Source organism: Canis aureus, chromosome 16 (genome assembly GCF_053574225.1).
Source record: "Canis aureus isolate CA01 chromosome 16, VMU_Caureus_v.1.0, whole genome shotgun sequence".
Lineage (NCBI taxonomy): Eukaryota > Metazoa > Chordata > Mammalia > Carnivora > Canidae > Canis > Canis aureus.
This window is the reverse complement of record NC_135626.1, coordinates 28,336,585-28,357,330: the sequence shown is the minus strand read 5'-3', so window position 1 is coordinate 28,357,330 and position 20,746 is coordinate 28,336,585. Positions and strand designations below refer to the sequence as shown.

At 41.3% G+C, this 20,746-nt stretch overlaps 2 protein-coding genes across 2 annotated transcripts; both read left to right on the top strand.

The window, feature by feature from the left end:
- The first annotated feature begins 4,344 nt into the window (after nucleotides 1-4,344).
- LOC144285295 (olfactory receptor 4D1) lies at nucleotides 4,345-5,286 on the top strand. The gene has a single exon (XM_077850437.1). It carries the CDS (start codon nucleotides 4,345-4,347, stop codon nucleotides 5,284-5,286), a length of 942 nt encoding a protein of 313 aa, XP_077706563.1.
- A 9,467-nt stretch (nucleotides 5,287-14,753) lies between these two features.
- LOC144285294 (olfactory receptor 4D2-like) lies at nucleotides 14,754-15,910 on the top strand. The gene has a single exon (XM_077850436.1). It carries the CDS (start codon nucleotides 14,754-14,756, stop codon nucleotides 15,696-15,698), a length of 945 nt encoding a protein of 314 aa, XP_077706562.1. The 3' UTR covers nucleotides 15,699-15,910.
- Nucleotides 15,911-20,746: the final 4,836 nt, after the last annotated feature.

Here is a 20,746-nt window from a genome sequence, read left to right as displayed (position 1 = left end):
CTGTGAATACGTGAAAACCCACTGAACTGTGCACTTTAAAATCGTGAATTTGATGGCATGTGAGTTACACCTGGAGAATAAACTTAGCCAATTTGTAGTGAGATGGTCACGCTGGCTGTGAGGAGAGCAGGTCAGAGGTTGGGGTGAGATATGCTTTAACAAATGGACATGTGAAAAAGGCTTTGGAGTTGACTCTACCAAAGGCATGACCTGGACCATGTCCTGGAATAGAACTCACTTTTTCAACTAGAGTGGTGGAAGCAGAGGGTGGAGGCCTTGCACTGCCCATGGTGCTGACCTCCAAGGATTTGGTGCTTCTAAACCTCCTCAGGAATTCATTTCCCATAAGGGTTCTTCCTCTTCTTCATCTTGGTCCTATGATCAGTGCCCCTGGAGTGTTGGAACCCAAGACGGCTTTTCAATGATAATGTACATCTGATGCAACAGCTCACAGACTTTTTTTTTAATAACTCCCATTGCTCCTGCCCCTGGCAGCCTCAGCCAAGCTTCATTGCGTGCATTAAGCCGTTTTTTTTTTTTTTTCTTTCCCTGAGGAGTGTCCTTTCCCTTAAGGCCAATCCTCTGTGTGTTCTTGGTCTGACAGAGGCCAGGAGAAGAATGGAGCTGCAGGAGAAGGGTAGCTTGGAGGGTGAAGATTCTAAGTCCCTGTGGCCATTTTGGGCTGGAGGTCAGTGATGGCCACAGTGTCCTTCCCATGGACAAGCCAGCACTGAGAAGGCTCCTGCAAAGCCTATTGTAAGACAAGCATGGGGTAGAGTGAGGGTATGGAGAAGTCACTGGGCAAGAATGCTGGGGGACGGGGATTGGGGGAACAGTTGATTTTATCTGGAACTAAGACTTTTGTCTGTACTGGCTTATGTGTTGTGTGGAATTCAGGACAGAGGGTGGGAGGGAGAGCAGAAGAGAGACACAGCTGGTTTCTCCCCCATCTCCCACCCACATACTCCAGCTTCTTCCCACACCTAGAAGAAAACACACCAGGTCTTTCTCTCACACATCCCACCCTCTAATGTTTCCCTTTTAATCCTCTGTTCTTCCTCCTCCTACCCACTGCTCTCCCACTCCAAGTCTCCATTCCTTCTCTACAGCTGTACCTCCATCCTCTCTTCATCTATGTCTTGTCTTAATAAGATCCATTAATACTTCCAAGCTGACCACAGACTATATTTACCCTTATTTTTGGAACCACTTGTTCCCCCTTCCCCACCCCTTTCTCGGTCCTGCATGGACAAATTTCCTACAAGCAAAGTGGATGGGACACAAGGTTGAGCAATAACAGGAAAGGGTCTAGGATCCTTCTCTTTCCCTATTCATATCTATGCCTCTCAGTATGTCTCTTTATTTTGCTTTCCAATCTAAATCTATTCTTTTTTGCATGTAGGTGGAAGAATCATTTCTAAAGATTCTTACAAGTTTGTGCAAAGCATGCTGACCATGCTAAGATGATGCTTTTAGATTTGTAAACCTGATGATGCTGGGAATTAGGATTTGGGGTTCCCTTGAATTTGGCGGTGACTTGCTCTCTTCTGACCTCTCACAGTGGTCTGGCCCATCCCAGTACTCTGCCCACCATCAAGCCATCAAGCACTCTCTTGGGAACCATCTATGAGAAAGGCTATGCATGTCCTAGGAACTGTGTAGCACTCAACATATCAGACTTGCACTGAAATTACAAACACAAGTGAGGAGATAGAGCCATCTTTGTGGGAAAATACCAGTCCATGTTAATGTTAGGGAATAGCTCATTACTCTCGGGCCTTGAAGGAGGGGTAGGATTCAGATAGATGAACAGGATGGGAAGGCAATCCAGGTGGGGCGCTGGCCTGATGAAAGCTCCTGATGCATAAAGAACTGAACAGGGGATCCATTTGGTTGAAGCCAAGGGTTCTTAGCAAGAAGCAAGTAAAAAGAGAATAGTAGTTAAGAGTGCATATTCTGAGACTAATCAGACATGAGTGAGAGTCCCAGTTCTGCTACTCACTCTCAGTGTGACCTGGGACAAATTATTTAACTTCTTTAAGCCCCAGCTTATTTATCTGTAAAGTGGGGATAACTAATAATACTATATTTTATAAGCATGCAAATACTATATGATAATCAAACAAGCTAATATTTATAAATTGCTTAGCATAGTGCCTAGCACATAGTGAACACTCAATAAATGTCTACTCCTACAATGACAGCAATTACTGCTAAAACTACAAGAAATGTTTACTACTTCAATAACTGCTAAGTGGCAGGTGGATCTGCAAAGAAAGGTAGGAGCCCTTGAAAGACCATCTAAGTGTGAATTCTTTCTTTCAGGCAATGAAGAATTTTTTAAAGTTTTTATTTATTTATTTTTAAATTTTTATATATTTATTCATGAGAGATACACAGAGAGAAGCAGAGACATAAGCAGAGGGAGAAGCAGGCTCCTTGCGGGGAGCCTGATGTGGGACTCGATCCCAGGACCCTGGGATCATGACCTGAGCTAAAGGGAGATACTCAACCACTGAGCCACCCAGGAGCCCCAAAAGTTTTGATTTAGAGGAAAAATATCTTTTAGGAAGTTGACATTACATAGTGTGCATCTCTGACTGATAAAGGCATATAAAAGTGTGAGATAGTTGAAATCTTTATAGGGATAGAGATAAGAAAATAATGCTATTTGCATTTTAGCAATCAGTAATTAAGTGGGAAGGTTGGAATTGAGGATAAAGTGCTAAGGATCAAGGGCTTTCACAGAGAGGCCAAACCAGGCCATTTAAGATGCTGCCCACCCAGTCTAACCTTGGCACCATGTGCTAGAGCAAGGACACAGAGCTAGAGACAAAGATGTGTTATCCTCTGTTGGGGTTGCTCCGACAATGCGCTTGGAGTATCTGCTCCACTCCTGCCTGTCTCGGGGCTTTCTACCCTAGTGTGCTGGGATAAGCCTATTTTAACTGTTTCATCATGTCATTTCCCACCAAAAGGCTTACAGAGGTTCTCGATTGTCCATAGGGATGCTTTTCAAATAGTCTTATGCTAGAAGTTGGTGAAGCCACAGAATAAAGTGCATCTTCCCAGAACACCATTTTTACACAAACATTGGGGTACACGTGAATTTTAGATAAGATAAACATGATACTGTTTTAAGTACTGAAACACCTCACAGATAATTTCAGAGATCATTCTGTTTAATATTTGTTGATATAAATCTTTTTACACTTTTCAATTCTCTATGAAAACTACTTTAGTGCAATTGCTGTTGTTCTTCCCATATATCAGGTGGGACTCAGGGAAGAAAAATCTTTTTATGTTCTATTATCTTCACAGGGTCAAGCCTCAGGGCAAATTTTCCTGAATGATTAGAGAAAACAATTTTCGAAAGGTGTAACACAAGGGGATGAGTTTTAACATTAAAGAACTCCCTTTATTTTTCAAGTGAATGTCTTTTAGAACTTTCACTTACTGAACTAAAGAAACGTTTCTTCTCTATTTTATGTTTTCTATAACTCCTTGATCTAAGCAATTGAGGTTTATGAGCCACAATACTTATTTTTTAAAAAGCCCCTCAAAGATTGTCTAGAGATAGGTGTATAATAGAAAGTTCACATAGTTTTTAAAATATAAAGCTTGAGAATTCAAGGAAATTTTGCATTTGTCCCGCGCTGTTTTGAGTTACCTTTGCAGACGGCCCAATGGCAACAATGCCATTAGAGAGGTATTTATGTAGAAAAGTCTGAGAAGTACTAATCATCCCACCTTCAGCCAAGATCATCTGCTTGTTGGCTTTACATCTGGTTCCAAATTAGGGCATGACAATTTCTTCTCATCCACACCTCTCTTCCTTCGGCAATGAATCATATGCAGCTAGTCAAACCTTTGCCATGAAGAAGCATCTATTTGTTTATCTAAAATCATTAGTCTCTATATCCTCTCAAGATTTTTGAGATGATGCTGATATTTGTGGTCACGTGTACTTGATGACATGTTTATTAATTGTTTTTTTTTTAATTCTACCATATTTGTGGAACCTGTATTTCACAGGGCACTATGTTGGGCACCTCAGGTATGAATCAGACATGAAACCTGTGGACAAGGACAGAGGGATACAAAGGGGGAAAGACTTATAAATAAACGCCTGTGATACAATGTAGGGTGTGGTTAAGGAAAGAAGTCTGTGAGAGCCTTGAAAATGTATTTATCTCCATGGAAGGTTCTCCTAAGCTGCATCTTGGAATATATTTAACAATGACCTTGGTTAACTTATTCCTGACTCTCCAAAGGAAAATGATGGAATTTTCATGACTTTTTTTGCTTTGCATGATTATTCTTTAGGCATGTGGTGAAGATCACATGGAAGCACAGAACATCACACAAGTGTTCCAGTTTGTCCTTTTAGGATTTTCACAGACCCAGGAGCTCCAGAAATTCCTGTTCCTGGTGTTCTTATTTGTCTATGTCACCACCATTGTGGGAAACATCCTTATCATAGTTACAGTGACTTCTGATTCTCGGCTCCACACGCCCATGTATTTTCTGCTCCGAAATCTGGCTGTCATAGATCTCTGCTATTCCACAGTCACTTCTCCAAAGATGCTGGTGGACTTCTTTCATGAGGTCCGGACCATCTCCTACCAGGGCTGCATGGCCCAGATCTTCTTCTTTCACCTCTTGGGTGGTGGGACTGTCTTCTTCCTTTCAGTAATGGCCTATGACCGCTACATAGCCATCTCCCGGCCCCTCCACTATGTCACCATCATGAACCCTCGATTGTGTGTGGGGCTGGTGGTGGCTGCTTGGGTAGGGGGATTTGTTCACTCCATTGTCCAGCTTGCTCTGATGCTCCCGTTACCTTTTTGTGGCCCCAACATCCTGGATAACTTCTACTGTGATGTCCCACAACTGCTGAGACTCGCCTGTACTGATACCTCCCTTCTGGAGTTCCTCATGATCTCCAACAGTGGGATGTTAGTTCTCATCTGGTTCCTTCTCCTTCTGATATCTTACACAGTCATCCTGGTGATGCTGAGGTCCCACTCAGGGCAAGCCAAGAAGAAGGCAGCTTCCACATGTACCACTCACATCATTGTGGTGTCTATGATCTTCATTCCCTGTATCTATATCTACTCCCGGCCCTTCACTCCTTTCCCCATGGACAAGGCTGTGTCCATCAGCTACACAGTTATGACCCCCATGCTCAACCCCATGATCTATACCCTGAGGAATCAGGAGATGCAGGCAGCCATGAAGAGATTAGGCAAGCGCCTCATGGTATGTAACAGAGAGTGGACTTAAAATATCTTGGCTTTAAATGACAAGCCCTGCCTCTAAACCTTTGTTTTACTATGTGAAAAGTGGAAAGAAGTCTTTATAGAGTGTGACATTTGAGATTAAATCGATATTTCTATGGACCTACTCCCGTGTCAGGTACTGTGTCAGGCGCTTCTCACTTTTATCTCATCCTCATAAAATGGACAGTGGTTATATTATTTTATGTTAAACACTTTAACAAATGAGAAAACTCAGAGAGAAGTGACTTACTTAATGGTGACCTGCAAGTATGTGGCAGAGCTTGGCTGGGACTTGGATCCTCTGACTTCAAGTTTAGAGACAAGGGCTATGGGTGGGATGTGAAACTCAAGGTCTCCCACAAACACAAAGGAAAACCTAGAGAGTTCCTCAGCTATGGGTGAATATCTGTGGTGACTGGAGAACAATTTCATCTTACCTCTGGAACAATCACAATCTTTTCTGCTTTCTGCTTTTAGTCTTCTTTCTTTATCTTTGGAGTTCTGTAACGTTACTCAGCTATGTCTTTGCATTCACTGGTGGTTGTCAATTTTCTTGTGCCCTTTAAATCTATTGACTCCATTTGTAAATGACAGAATGACCAGAAGTCACTTACTGGTTTAATTTTTTTTAAAATTATCTTGAGTCCCTTTTTTAATTTATGAAAATTTTACTTATGTGATCCAGAATATCAATTCTAAGGATGGAAGGAAGCATAGAAATGCTAATTATAATCTATAACATTGACTTAAAGGAGAGAAATGGGAGACATTTCCTCAGATGTATCTTAACATGTGGTCTCACAACATGAGATACTCAATTCTGAACTGAATTTTTTTTAAAGACTTTATTTATTTATTCATGAGAGACACGGAGAGAGAGAGAGAGAGAGAGAGAGAGAGGCAGAGACACAAGCAGAGGGAGAAGCAGACCCCATGCAGGGAGCCTGATGTGGGAATTGATCTGGGGTCCCCAGGATCAGGTCCTGGGCTGAAGGCGGCGCTAAACCGCTGAGCCACCAGGGCTGCCCTCTGAACTGAATTTGTTGAGAAATACCTCCTTTAGAAGGACACAGCTGTAGACCTAAGAATTTAAGACATCTCTTACTGAGGCTATGCTATGTTTATGATATAAATGTGATTCAGATCCAAATTTATTAACCTTAAATGGGTTAGTGCAATGTCTTTCATGACAAAGGCTGTACAGAAAAAGTTTAAAATAAGTTGTTCATGGGGTACATGTGTGGCTCAGTTGATTGGACATCCAACTCTTGGTTTTGGCCAGGGACATAATCTCAGGAGTCCTGGGATTAGCCTCAGGTCAGGCTCCGTGCTCAGCAGGGAGTCTTCTTGAAGATTCTCTCCCTCAGCTGATCCACCCACTCATGGGCTTTCCCTCTCCCTCTCCGCCCCCCTCTCTCTAAAGTAAATGAATGAATCTCAAAAAAAAAAAAAAAGTTGTTCATAAAATAGTTTAAATTAAAAACATTCCCCACGTTCTGATGCTGTCTTTAATTGTATAGTGAGACACTAACAGGATTTGTGGCCAAGGCTCTCAATCTGGGCTCCAGCTCTTGTTAGTTGTGTTCCTCTTGGACATCATTGAATTTCTACTTCTTTAGCTATAAAATTTACATAATTGCTCACAGTGTTGTGTGGGTCAGTGGGGTAAATGGAAAACATCCAGCACAGGACTTGGCATATAGTAGGCATTCAATTAATGTTAGTTCCTCCACCCATTCCCATTTATAATTATTTTTTACTTCCCATCAATACTTTCTCTTAAATTTCATTTCCAGTATCATTCATATACAGTGTTAAATTGGTTTCACATGTAAAATATAGTGATTCAATAATTCCATGTATTACTCAGTCCTCATCAAGGTAAGTGTACTCTTAACTTCCTTCACCTAGGGGTGCCTGGATGGCTCAATGGTTGAGTGTCTACCTTTGGCTTAAGTCGTGATCCTGGGGTCTTGGGATCGAGTCCCACATTGGGATCCCCACAGGGAACCTGCTTCTGCCTCTGCCTATGTCTCTGCCTCTCTCTGTGTGTCTCTCATGAATAAATAAATAAGATCTTTAAAAAAGTCCTTTACCTAGTTCACCTATCCCCCAACTACCTCCCCTATGTTGGCTCATTATCTGGTTTGTCTCTTTTTTCCCTTTATTTGTTTTGTTTCCTAAATTCCACATATGAGTGAAATCATATGATACTTGTCTTTCTCTGACTTATATCACTTAGCATTATACTCTCTAGTATGTTGTTGCAAATGGCAAAATTTCATTCTTTTATATGACTAATATTCCATTGTGTACATATATCACATTTTCTTTATCCATTCATCTATCAATGGACTCTTGGACTGTTTCCATAATTGGGCTATTGTAAATAATGACTCAGTAAACCTATGGGTGCATATATCCTTTCAAATTAATGTTTTCCTATTCTTTGGGTAAATATAGAGTAGTGCAATACTGGATCATGGAGTACTTTTGTTTTTAATTTTTTGAGGTATCTCCATACTGTTTTCCACAGTGACTTCATCAGTTAGCATTCCCACCAAGTGCTTGAGGATTCCATTTTCTCCACATCCTCTTCAGGACTTGTTATTTCCTGTGTTTTTGAGTTTAACCTTTCTGACAGGTGTGAGGTTATGTCTCATTGTGGTTTTGATTTACATTTTCCTGATGATGAGTAACTTGAGTGTTTTCTCATGTCTTTTGGCCTTCTGGATGTCTTCTTTGGAGAAGTGTATGTTCATGTCTTCTGCCCATTAAAATTTTTTTAAAATTTAATTGAGAGAGAGAGGGAGATCACAGAGGGAGAGGAAGAGGGAGAAGCAACTCACTGATGACAGGGAGCCTGACTTGGGGTCAACCCCAGGATGCTGAAATCATGACTTGAGCCAAAGGCAGATGCTCAACTGACTGAGCCACCTAAGCACCTCACTCCCTTTTTTTAAAAAAAGATTTTTAAAATTAATTAATTAATTAATTAATTTAGAAAGAGCAAACATAAGGAGAGAGAGAGAAAGAGAGAAGCAGACTCTGCTAAGTGGAGAGCCTGATGTTGGGTTCAATCCCAAGACCCCAGATCGTGATCTGAATTGAAGGCAGACCCTTATCTGACTGAGCCACCCAGGTACCCCTGGATTTAAATTGGATTTCTTGTTTTCTGCTGTTGAGTTGTAGAAGTTCCTTATATCTTTTGAATACTAACTCTGTTGGGTATGTCATTTGCAAATATCTTCTGCATTTCAGCAGGTTATCTGTGTTGTTGATTGTTTCTTTTACTCTGCAGAAGGTTTTTATTTTGATGTGGTCCCATATTTCATTTTTGCTCTTATTTCCCTTGCCTCAGGAGACATTTCCACAAAAAATGTTTCTATGGCTGCTGGAGAGACATTACTGCCTATACTCTCTTCTAGGATTTTTATGGTTTCAGATCTCACATTTAGGTCTTTAATCCACTTCCAGTTAATTTTGTGTATAGTGTAAGAAAGTGGTCCAGCTTCATTCTTTTGCATGTAGCTGTCCAGTTTTCCCAAGACCATTTGTTGAAGACACTTGTTTTTCCCATTGGATATTCTTTCCTGCTTTGTTAAAGATTAATTGGCCATATAATTGTGGATTCACTTCTGGGTTTTCTATTCTATTCCTTTGGTGTTTGTGTCTATTTCTGTGCCAGTACCATATTGTTTTGATTACTTGAGCTTCGTAGTATAAGTTGAAATCTTCTCAACAACACTTTTAAGTTAAATCAAGATAGTTAGGGCAGCCTGAGTGGCTCAGTGGTTTAGCGCCACCTTCAGCCCAGGGCCTGATCCTGGAGACCCAAGATGGAGTCCCACGTTGGGCTCCCTGCATGGAGCCTGCTTCTCCCTCTACCTGTGTCTCTGCCTCTCTCTCTCTCTCTCTCTCTCATTCTGTCTCTCATGAATAAGTAAATAAATAATCTAAATAAAAGAGATAGTCATCTGGTTCTTTAGGGTCTAAACAATCAGGTCTAGTCAAGTAATGGTCTTTTGTCATTTTATTTATATAGGATTAGTGAAAACAGCGCTCTCAGAAGTTGTTGATGGAAGGCTGTACGTTATTTCAGTAGTAGCAGGTTAAAACGATATTTTGTTTGAGTGTAATTATACTCAGCTGACACACAACGGTACATTACTTTCAGGTGTACAACATAGTAATTCAACTTCTTTATACGTTATGCTCAGTGATAGTTTGATTCTGGCTCAGAGAATACTCCATGTCTTAGCCTCATTAATCTGCAAATCTTGCCATTCCAGTTGCATTTATGATCAAGTTCAGGGATGACTGAGGTATGAGGAGGAGAAGACCTCAATTAGCCCTGCCTAGGAGTTAGTTTTACATTTGATCCATACAAGGTGGTGTATCGGTCAGAGTTCCACCAGAGCAACAGAACCAGTTGCATAACCAGATAATATGAATATATTAAGAGATTTATTACAAGGAATTGGCCTACATGATTGTGAGACTGACCCCTGAGCCAGTAGAAGTGCATAGGACAGGCATCAGGAAGGGCAGGCAGGGGCTCTGAAGCCACAATCCAGAATGTCACCTTCTTCAAGGAAACCTCAGTCTTGCCCTCAAGGCTTTTTAAGTCACCGACTCACGCACATCCAGGTTATGTAGGAAATTCTCTTTTACTTAAAATCAACTGATTAGGTAGCAGTCACAAGTGTGAAGTACCTTCATGGCAACACTTAGATTAGTGTTTGGTTGAATAACTGGGAACTATAGACTCATCAAGTTGACATATGAAACCAGCCATCATAACAGGAGAATTATTACTATCAGTGATGCTAGGCACCCTTAATGAGAATATAGATGAAGTTCCTTCCAGATTTATCTTGCATCCATACAAGTTTGAGGTGGTAACAACAGTTAAGCCTGACAAATATTTATTTTCTTAGATATATGGTACATGGGGAAATCATTTTCTCAGTTCAGTTTTCCATGACTGGGTCTTTAGCATGATTACTCCTTTCCTGCCATTCTGGTGTTGGGAATTCATTATGTTGGCCAGTGGATGCAGTGAACAGATGAGGTTTGGTGGACATTCTACAGACCCACAAGTGTCTTGACAGGGGAAATACATTAACTGAAATATCTCAGTTTTCTCTTAGTGAAAGCTAAGTCAGAATCAGAACTCAAAAATCAGCCACATGATCATCAACAAAATGTACAAGCCCTGTCCCTTTCCCCAGAATCAATCCAGACCACTTGGTTTCAAGTGATTAAATTTTAAATTGGACTGAAGTTCTAAACAAGAGTTAGTGGTTGGTTTCTCTTTTAATCTACATTTCCTGTATGTGGAAAATCTTCACATTGTATTCTTATCTGCCAGAGATACCCTATTAGGCCAACTGTAAACATGTCCAATGCAAGAATATAGACCAACCTGGAAATGCTATGTAGATCAAAGAGACTTAAAAAATCAGATTTTACAACACATCAAGCTTACAGTGGCAGTGAATTTTGGTTTTGATCGCTTTCTCATAAGGAGACATTTTAAGAGTTTCTTGTAGCAATCAGTGTGCTAGAATCAGTAATAGTTCACATATAAAACGCTAGCATTTTATATGCAATGGCATATAAAACTGAAAAACTGAAATCTTACCATTGGCAACAACATAGATGGAACTAGAGGGTAATATGTCAAGGGAGATAAGTCCATCAGAGAAAGACAATTATATGATTTCACTCATGTGTGGAGTTTAAGAAACAAAACAGAGGATCATAGAAGAAGGGAGGTAAAAATAAAATAAGATAAAAGCAGAAAGGGAGACAAACCATATGAGACTCCTAACTATAGGAAACCAACTGAGGGTTGCTAAAGGGGGGTGGGTTGGAAGATGGGGTAACTGGGTGATGGGCATTAAGGAGCGCACTTGATGTAATGAGTACTGGGTGTTATACACACCTGATGAATCACTAAACTCTACCTCAGAAATTTATAGTACACTATGTTATAATTAATTGAATTTAATTACAATTTAAAAAAATTCTACCATTTTATAAATAGTATGAGTAGACCTGGATACAGTTGGTAAATCAACACTGTGGTTCTGGTTGGTAAAATAAAAGACAAGATTTTTTTTTTTTTAAGATTTTATTTATTCATGAGAGACACAAGAGAGAGGCAGAGACACGGGCAGAGGGAGAAGCAGGCTCCATGCAGGGACCCTGACGTGGGACTCCAACCTGGGTCTCCAGGATCACACCTGGACTGAAAGTGGCGCTAAACCACTGAGCCCCCCCCCCCCGCCCCCAGGCTGCCCCAAGGACAAGATTTTTCATGAGTTTCCATTGTAGTATAGAAACATTTTCCCACATACGACTTTCCCTAAATAAAGATCAATTAAGTTTAAAAGCAGAAGGAGGAAGAAAGAGAAGAAGGAGGAGGAAAGGAGAAGAAAAAAGGAAGAAATGTTAGCTTGAATATTCTGCACATGCGCATGAGAGAGAGAGAGAGAGAGAGAGAGAGAGAGAGAGAGAAAACAGTCAGCGGTGCTAAATGTGTAGCCCAGGAACAGGAGCAACAGAATTATCTGAGAACTTGTTCCAAATGCAAATTTTTGGCCCTATTATAGCCCAACTGAATGAGAAAGTCTGGGGCTGGGGACACACTGTCTTAAGCTCTCCAGGTGATTCTTTTAAGGGTAAGAGTCACTGATCTAATAAATGGGTTTGTCTAAAACTCTCAGAGTCTGTTTCCTTGGAAGAGACTCTTGTGCTTTCGGATCATGGTCTTAGAATCCTACATCCTGCAAATCTCTAAAGTTTTCAATGTCCTTGGTACTTTGGCCCCCAAGGAAGACCTCTCAGAGAGTATATGTTTTTGAGACATTTAGAAACTCTTTTAACAACTCCCATTGTTCCCTGGCCTCCAGGGGGAATCAGTGATGGTGGGGGGGTGGGTGTGGAATCACCCTAGCTCTGCTTCCAGAGGTGAGCCCAGTCCAATAGTGTGTCCCCAAGGATATGCCCTCTTTCCCTAGGGTCACCCCTGCCGTCATAGGTGATCTGTGGGCAGTGGCCAGGGAACTGATGCTGCAGGAAAAGGCTCTTCAAGATTATGTGAGACCTGAAGCCATTCTTTGGTTCTGGGCTGGAGGAAGGTAAGACACCAAGGTTTTCTTCCTTGTAGATAAATCAGCTGCCAGAAGGACCCAAAACACTTACTGGAACGTAGGGGAGAATAAACATAAACAAGTGACATAGACTGGATGGTAGTAAGTCTGAACTATGAAGAGAGTCTCAGGAAGGAATTCAGGGGAAATGTGACATTGAAAACAGATGCCTCAGGTTGCATGTGAAAATCCAGGCTTTTTTTTTTTTTTAAGATTTATTTATTTGTTTGTTTGTTTATTTATTTATTTATGATAGACAGAGAGAGAGAGAGGCAGAGACACAGGAGGAGAGAGAAGCAGGCTCCATGCCGGGAGCCCGATGTGGGACTCGATCCTGGGACTCGATCCTGGGACTCCAGGATCGCACCCTGGGCCAAAGGCAAGCACCAAACCACTGAGCCACCCAGGGATCCCCGAAAACCCAGGCTTTTAACAACCAAGCAGGAACGGAGGGTGCTGAGAGCAGAGTGTGAGGAAATACACCACAAAATCCCCACCTAGACCCAGAAAACAAGGTCACAGAATTACCTATTACTAATCCATTGGTTAGCAAACATGTTTGGAGCAACTGCTAAATCAGCATTTCTGTTCTAGGTGCTGAAGCTATTGAGTCACCGAATTTACACTCTAGTTAAGAGAGAGGGACAAGAGAAGAAAGGGAAAAATGCTCTAAGGGAGCTATTTATAAAACCTTGTTGGCACCCAGAGAAAGAGATTAATTCTGCATGCAAGAGATGGGGGAGGAGTCACAGAGCAGGTGATATCCCAGTCCTTGTAGGGTGAGAAGGTAGTAAAAGGCATTTCAGGAAACAGAACTCATTACCAAGGCTACAGAAAAAAACGAGTTTATGGCACATATGAGAAGCTATGAATTTCTTAAATGGCAATCAGTTCCTGGGTGACAGGGATACAAAGGTAGGTGAAGGCTATATTTTATAGCCTTGTGTGACTCGCTGAGAGGGAGTTGCATGCACATATGTAAGCATGTGTTTCAACTCTGTACAAATGCACAAAGCATGTTGAGCAGCATGGAAGAGTTTGAGTTTTAATCTAGGGGCACTAAACAGTCATTGGAAGCAAATGGAAGCCAAAGAATGAGATTAACATGACCTTTAATCTATCTAGACTGCAGAAAGCTCATGAGAGAGGATGGGACTGAGACAGGGCAGGAGGAGTGGGAGAGGCCCCTAGCCCGAACCCCACACCCCTTACCTCTTCCCCTCCACCTCCTTCTCCAGTTTTGCCCCATTCCCTCTCCTTCCCCACTGCAACCATTTTCCCTTCCTTCACCTGCTCTCTTCTTCCCTCTCCCATCCTCTTCCTCTCCTGCCTCGATTCCTTTGTCTGTTCCTATTGCTCCTATCTCAACATCTTCCTTCATCTTCTCCCTTTACACCAGTAACATCTTCTAAACTTCTTGTTTCCTCTCAGTAGAGCTCTCTGAGTCCCCATCATGCAATATCCATCATCTATTTCTTAATCCAGAGACTCTCTCTTGTCTCAGCACACATCCATATATTTCAGGCCTCAGGAGGTAAGGGGCTGCACCCCACAGTTCCTCCTCCACACAGCAGTGAACACTACCTGCTTTTGGAACGTTGACTATCCACAAAGATGGGCACAGGGCAGAGCAGGAGGAGGGGGCAAAATAAAGATCCATGTCTCTGCCTCTGGGAGCTTTCAGTTAAATTGTGGAGGAAAAACATAGTCACAGGAAAAGCTCATTAACAGGAAGACGTATTAAATATTGATTGAAAACTGGTTATTAGAAAAATTTATTTGAGACTAGTAGAAGGGAGGATGTCTTTAGAGGAGGGGAATATCCAGAAGAAGTGATTGCCAGAATGATTTATTTCCAGGCTGTTCTAGGAACTTGATGTGTCATTTTATTTCATCTCCTAAATGGTTCTATAAAGAAATGTTTTTATTCCTATCTTACAGACGTGGAAACTGAGGCTCAGAGAAATTAAGTAGTTTAATCAAGGTCAGATCTCAAGGAAGTAGAAACCCTGAACTTGACTGCTGGTATGTTGAACTCCAACTGTCTCCCCACCCAAATATCCCATGTAATCTTTGAAAGACAGGTTGCATGTGGCTCCGGATGGCTTTAAGATATCTCATGAATGTATATTACAGCACCAACTTGTAAATTGTCCAAGGTAAGCCCAATTAATCAGCACCTGGTGATATGGTCTGCACAAGAGGATCCATCATCTAGGCCTGGAAACTCGGTTTGAGTCCCTAGCACTAAAAGCGACTTCATGCATCAATGCCTGTGGTTCAGTTTCTTTAGGTATATGGACAAGATGCCATGGAGCCAGAGAACCTCACGTGGGTATCAGAATTTGTCTTCTTGGGGTTCTCCCAGACTCGAGAGCTCCAGCTTTTCCTGTTTCTGGTGTTCTTGTTTGTCTACACCACCACTGTCGTGGGAAACCTCCTCATCATGGTCACGGTGACCTCAGACACCCGACTCCACACACCCATGTACTTTCTGCTCCGAAATCTGGCTGTGCTGGACCTCTGTTTCTCCTCTGTCACTGCCCCAAAGATGCTGGTGGACTTTCTCTCTGAGAAGAAGACCATCTCCTACCAGGGCTGCATGGCCCAGATCTTCTTCTTTCACTTTCTGGGAGGTGCCATGGTCTTCTTCCTCTCTGTGATGGCCTATGACCGCCTCGTTGCCATCTCCCGGCCCCTCCACTATGTCACCATCATGAACACTCAGCTCTGTGTCCAGCTGGTAGTGACAGCCTGGATGGTAGGTTTTGTGCATTCCATTGCCCAACTGGCTCTGATGCTCCCGCTACCTTTCTGTGGCCCCAACATCCTGGATAACTTCTACTGCGATGTCCCACAAGTGCTGAGACTTGCCTGTACTGACACGTCCCTTCTGGAGTTCCTAATGATCTCCAACAGTGGGCTGTTGGATATCATCTGGTTCTTTCTCCTCCTGACCTCCTACTCTGTCATCCTGGTGATGCTGAGGTCCCACTCTGGGCAGGCGAGGAGGAAGGCAGCTTCCACCTGTACCACCCACATCGTCGTTGTGTCTATGGTTTTCATTCCAAGCATTTACCTCTATGCTCGGCCCTTCACCCCCTTCTCCATGGACAAGGCTGTGTCCATCAGCCACACGGTCATGACCCCCATGCTCAACCCCATGATCTACACGCTGAGGAACCAGGAGGTGCAGGCAGCAGTGAGGAGACTAGGGAGGCGCCGGCTGCTTTGTAAAAGGGATCTTGGACAATGAGTAGGTCACTTCTCCCTGGCTTGCTTTTCCATTTGTGAAATGGAGGGAGAGCTACTGTTCCTGCTGTCTTCACAGCTTGTGGATACGTTGTGGAGGTCATCACAGAAGTGACTGAGTTCTGAAACTAAGCACCTTACTCTGATTCTTCGGAAAAAGGAACAAGTCCTGTTTGGTGGCTAAGGTTTATGCTGGAGTTCTAAAACTCCTGCTACAGTGAGAAGTTCTCATGGCTCCAGAAAGCCACCCTTCTTTTCTCCTTGGTGGATGGTTTCCCCTTACAAGAAAGGTATATCCCCAGTGAGAGCAGTTCTAGTTTACGTGTTTTCCCAGCCACTTTTGGTCTATGTCCAAACATGTTAGAGAAAGCACAGGCCTTTGAAGACTTAGCCCTAAACTGGGAGCCCCTGGCCCATTTGTCACCAGACTGGTGACCTCGGAGAGGCCACCTGGCCTCTCTTGAACTTGTGGATTCCTCTGCACAGGACTGGCATGAAGCAATATCTGTCCCAACAATCTCACAGACTTGTTACAAGATTCCAAAAAAATGTGTACGAATATTTTATAAACCTTACATAGAACCTAGGTAAGGATTATTGTCATTGTTATCATTCTGCCTGACATTTCTTCTCTCATCGGATAGGTAGTGTTTTGGGAGTGTTTGGTGGCAATTCCTCAGTCAGTGAGGGGGGCCTGGGGAGGGTGGGAGGGCCATGCAACATGCCCAAGAGTGAAACAGAGAACAGAGAGTGAACATAGATTCAGGGGCATGTCTGCAAGAAAATGTTCTTATTTTTATTCATGATGGATGATTTGAGCTCTTCTATGACAATAAGATGTAATCTCATGGAAGCTTTCTGGAAAACCACACTCTAATTTCTGCCTTCCTGGTGGATGGTTCCCGGTTATGATGACACCATTCCTCCATAAGAGCTATCTACTGCCTATCTATTTTCCAATACTCTGTTTTGGTGTGAGTCTGGATTGTTGGAAACAGTACAAGATTTCAAGGTTAATCTTTAAATGAGAGCCCTAACCCATCACTTACCAAATTGATGATGACCTGGGATGAAGCACTTGGCCTCATGACTTCTTCTTCAATGAACTTGCTTAAATTATTATCTGACCTCCAAACCTAACACATTTATTGTAAGAATCAAATATAAAAATCATGTGATATAACATCGGGCAAACCATGTAACTAGTTTTTTTCTTTCAGTCTTTTTTCGAGGCTTTTTATTTTCAAATTTGAAAATCTAATGAACGTTCAGAGTATTTCCTCTTTCCATTTTCAGTGTAGTGTAATAATTGTTACAAAAAAGATTATGTGTAAAGTGCATGTGAGTTATAAATCATTATAGCATTATGAAAGCTCCCATAAAGACTACTTGATTCAAGAAATAGAAGTTACCAGTAACTGATACCTACCCACAGGGTCCTCTTCCTCACATTCATTCATTCCTCCCCCAATGAAACCATTTTCTTGAATTTTTTAAAATATTTTATTTATTTATTCATGAGACACACACATACACACACACAGAGTGAGAGAGAGAGAGAGAGAGAGAGAGAGAGGCAGAGACACAAGCAGAGGGAGAAGCAGGCTCCATGCAGGAAGTCTGATGTGGGACTCGATCCTGGGACTCCAGGATCATGCCCTGAGCTGAAGTTGGCGCTAAACCGCTGAGCCCCCCGGGTTGCCCCATTTTCTTGAATTTTGCATTTGCCGTCTTACTGCTTATAAAACACTTTTATCACTTTTTCACATAAAAATTAGTATATTGTTTCGTTTTGCTTTTTTTGAGCTCCCTGAAAATATCCTACTGTATACATAATAAACTGGGAATTGTTTTTTTTTTTTTCCACTCAACATTCTATTTTTAATCTTACTTGAGTTGTTTCTGGTTTGTTGTGGGGTTCTTTTGTTGTTGTTTTTTATTTTTTGTTTTTGTTTTTGTTTTTTTGCTATTGCCAACAGTGCTATTTTGAATATTCCTCTATTTGTCCTCAGTTGCTATGTTGAGGAGCTATGGGTTATATACTTTGTAATGGGATTGCTAAGTTTTGAGGTTTCCAAAGCTATAACTTTACAGAATAGTACCAAGTTGTTTTCCAAAATTTTGGTGCCAGATTACACGGTCTTAAGTGGTGTCTTAAGTATTCCCATAGATTCACATTCTTCTAACAGTTGATATTGTCAGAGCTGTTAATTTTTGCCAATTTATTTTATTTTAATTTTATATAAATCCAATTAGCCTACATCTAGTACATCATTAGTTTCAGATGTAGTGTTCAGTAATTTATCAGCTGTGTATAACATCCAGAATTTTTGCCAGTTTAGTAGGTAAAAAATATTTCTCTGTAGTCTATAGAAATTTGCATTTCTTTCCTCCCTGATGTTTCTTTCTATGTTTTTATTGCATTCACTTCTCCCATGGATACCTTTTGTTAATTTTTCTTTTGACTTTTTTCTAGTGAATGTAGGAATTCTCATTATCACCTGATTACTGCTCTGTTGTCAGTTGTATCATTGCAATATCTTCTCTATATGTGATGTTAATTTTAACGTAGTCAATGTATCAGCCTTTCATTTTAATATTAACTCTTATTGATACCTAATTAAAAAAAATTGTTTCTCACCCAGAGGATAGAAAGATATCCTCTGTATTTTTTTTTTTACTTTAACTTAAACATTTATTTAACCTAAAAATTTTGGGGGGTGCCTGGATGACTGTCGGTTAAGCAACTGACCCTTGATATAGGCTCAGGTCATGATCTTGGTCCAGAGTTGGAGCCTCCTGTCAGGCTGCTCACTCAGCAGGAAGTCTGCTCCTCTCCTTCTCCTTCTGCCCCTCCCCCTACTCACAAGTGCACTCTCTTTCGAAAATAAATATTTAAAATTTTTAAAAAATTTCTTGAAAAATTTCAAACTTACAGAAAAGTTCCAAGTATAGTATAAAGGACTCTATTTCCTGACGGCTTGAGGGTAAGTATCCAACATGATGCCCACCATTCCTTAATACACCAACATGCATTTTCTACAAACACATTTTCCTATGATACTGCCATACAGTCATTAACATTAATGCCATAACAACACATTGCTAGAATCCAGTCTTTGTCAAACGTCCCAGTCAAGTCATATGGAAAAAGAATCTGATTCAAAAGTGCATGTTGCATTTCGTTCTCGTGTCTTTTTAGGGTCCTTGAGTCTGGAAGAGCTTCTCCTTGAATTTGGTGATTTTTAGCACTTTCAAAGATAAGGGGCCAGTGATTTTGTACAATGTGCCTTAATTTGGATTTTTCTGATGTTTCATGGTGATTAGATCCAGGCAATGCACTTTCGTGACTTTTTCAGGGACTTCCTAGGAGTCATGCTGTGTTCTTATTGCATCTTATAAGGTGCGAGTGATTTCACTTTGTCCCATTACAATCATCCCATCACTTTGATTACTTGTTAGACTTCTCACGTTCGTTATAACTATCTTTAAAAATAGCAAATATTTTGTCGGGAGGTACTTTGAGACTATGCAATATCTGGTTCCTTAGCAAATTTCTGATTTATTCTTTTGTTTATTTCTATCTGTGTGGACTTATAGTTTCCTTTTTTAAATCAATTGAGTTATAATCTATTATAGCTAGTTGAAGTCTCTCTTAGCTGGCTCCTGTGTTCTTTTTCTTCTTTGAGCACATCCTTACTTTCTCTGCCCCAGTGACATGCCCACGCTTATCTTGCAGTTTCCCCTTCCAGCTCTGGAATCAAGTATTTCTCTAAACAGTCCTGATTCTTTTTGCTGAAGAATGGCTTTTAGGAGCCATTCACTGTTTGGGTGCTGGGCATGCTCACTGCTATTTTTTTTTCTAAGAGTTTTATAGCTTTAGCTTTTACGTTTTCGATCTCCGATCCATTTTGAGTTAATTTTCACATATGGTCTGAGGTAGTAGTCCGGCTTTTTTCTTTTCATGGGATATCCACTTGCCCCAGCACCATTTGTTGAAGAGACTAGTCCCCCCCCCCCATCTAAGAGTCTTTTGAAAATTAATTGACCATAAATTTATGGATTTATGCCTGGACTCTCAATTCTATTCTTTGATTATATATATATATAATATATATATATATATATATATCAAAGTGTTTCTATGGAGGGATGGACCCTTGGAGTTCTCCATTCCACCATTTTCTCTGATATCACTCTGTTCTTAATTTACTAACCTATTCGATTCATTGCCCTCTATACAACCAATCTCCCATATCAGTTCCATTTTCTCCCTCCATATGGGCTTTGGTATCACACTGCAGGGCAGCCCCCAAGGCAGGCAGCTTTCTTATCCTACTCATGCTCCCAAACCTCACATCCCAACATCCATCCCCGCCAGGTGGACCCCATCCTCACGCTGCTTGGTCTCCAACACCTGTGTCAGACCTCTACACAAACATATTTCTTATCCCTTTAAACTGGCTCCCTGCACTGAGCTGTCTCCCCATGGAGACATTATGCTCACCTTGCTTGAACGCCCACAAAGGGGAGCTGCCAGGAGGGGACACCCAGGCTTTGACAATCCACACTGAGCCCCATCCTGTGGAAACCCTATTCAAACTACGTTTTCAGTCTATATCAGAGGCGATTCTCTCAACTCAATTTTCCAATTCCTCCATTATAGTTTTCATGTCTGTCAATATATTTTGATTTTTGAGAGCTCTTTCTTGTCCTGTTCTTATTTTATGGTTCTTATATATTCTTGCTTCTCTCAAAGGATGCTAATTATAGAAACAGGAGATTTTTTAAAAGTTTTTTTCTGCTTCCCAGGCCATTTCTGTTTTCTTCTCATTCATTCTTCTATTTACCTCATGTTTGCTCTTTGTGTTGGTGGTCTTTCTTAAACTCCTGGTGACCTTCATTTATCTACAGGAAGAGTAAGGCAACACAATGCTAATTGCTTCCTCCATGTATAGGTAAAGCTTTCAGACTTCGCTTTAGGGTTCAGGTAGAAACTCACTATTTGCTGAAGGACCCCCAAGTGTCAACACATAAAGATTTATTTTTCTG

Excerpts from the sequence above, each read along its gene's own strand:
- LOC144285295 (XM_077850437.1), top strand. The coding sequence starts at position 4,345 with ATGGAAGCACAGAACATCACACAAGTGTTCCAGTTTGTCCTTTTAGGA.
- LOC144285294 (XM_077850436.1), top strand. The coding sequence starts at position 14,754 with ATGGAGCCAGAGAACCTCACGTGGGTATCAGAATTTGTCTTCTTGGGG.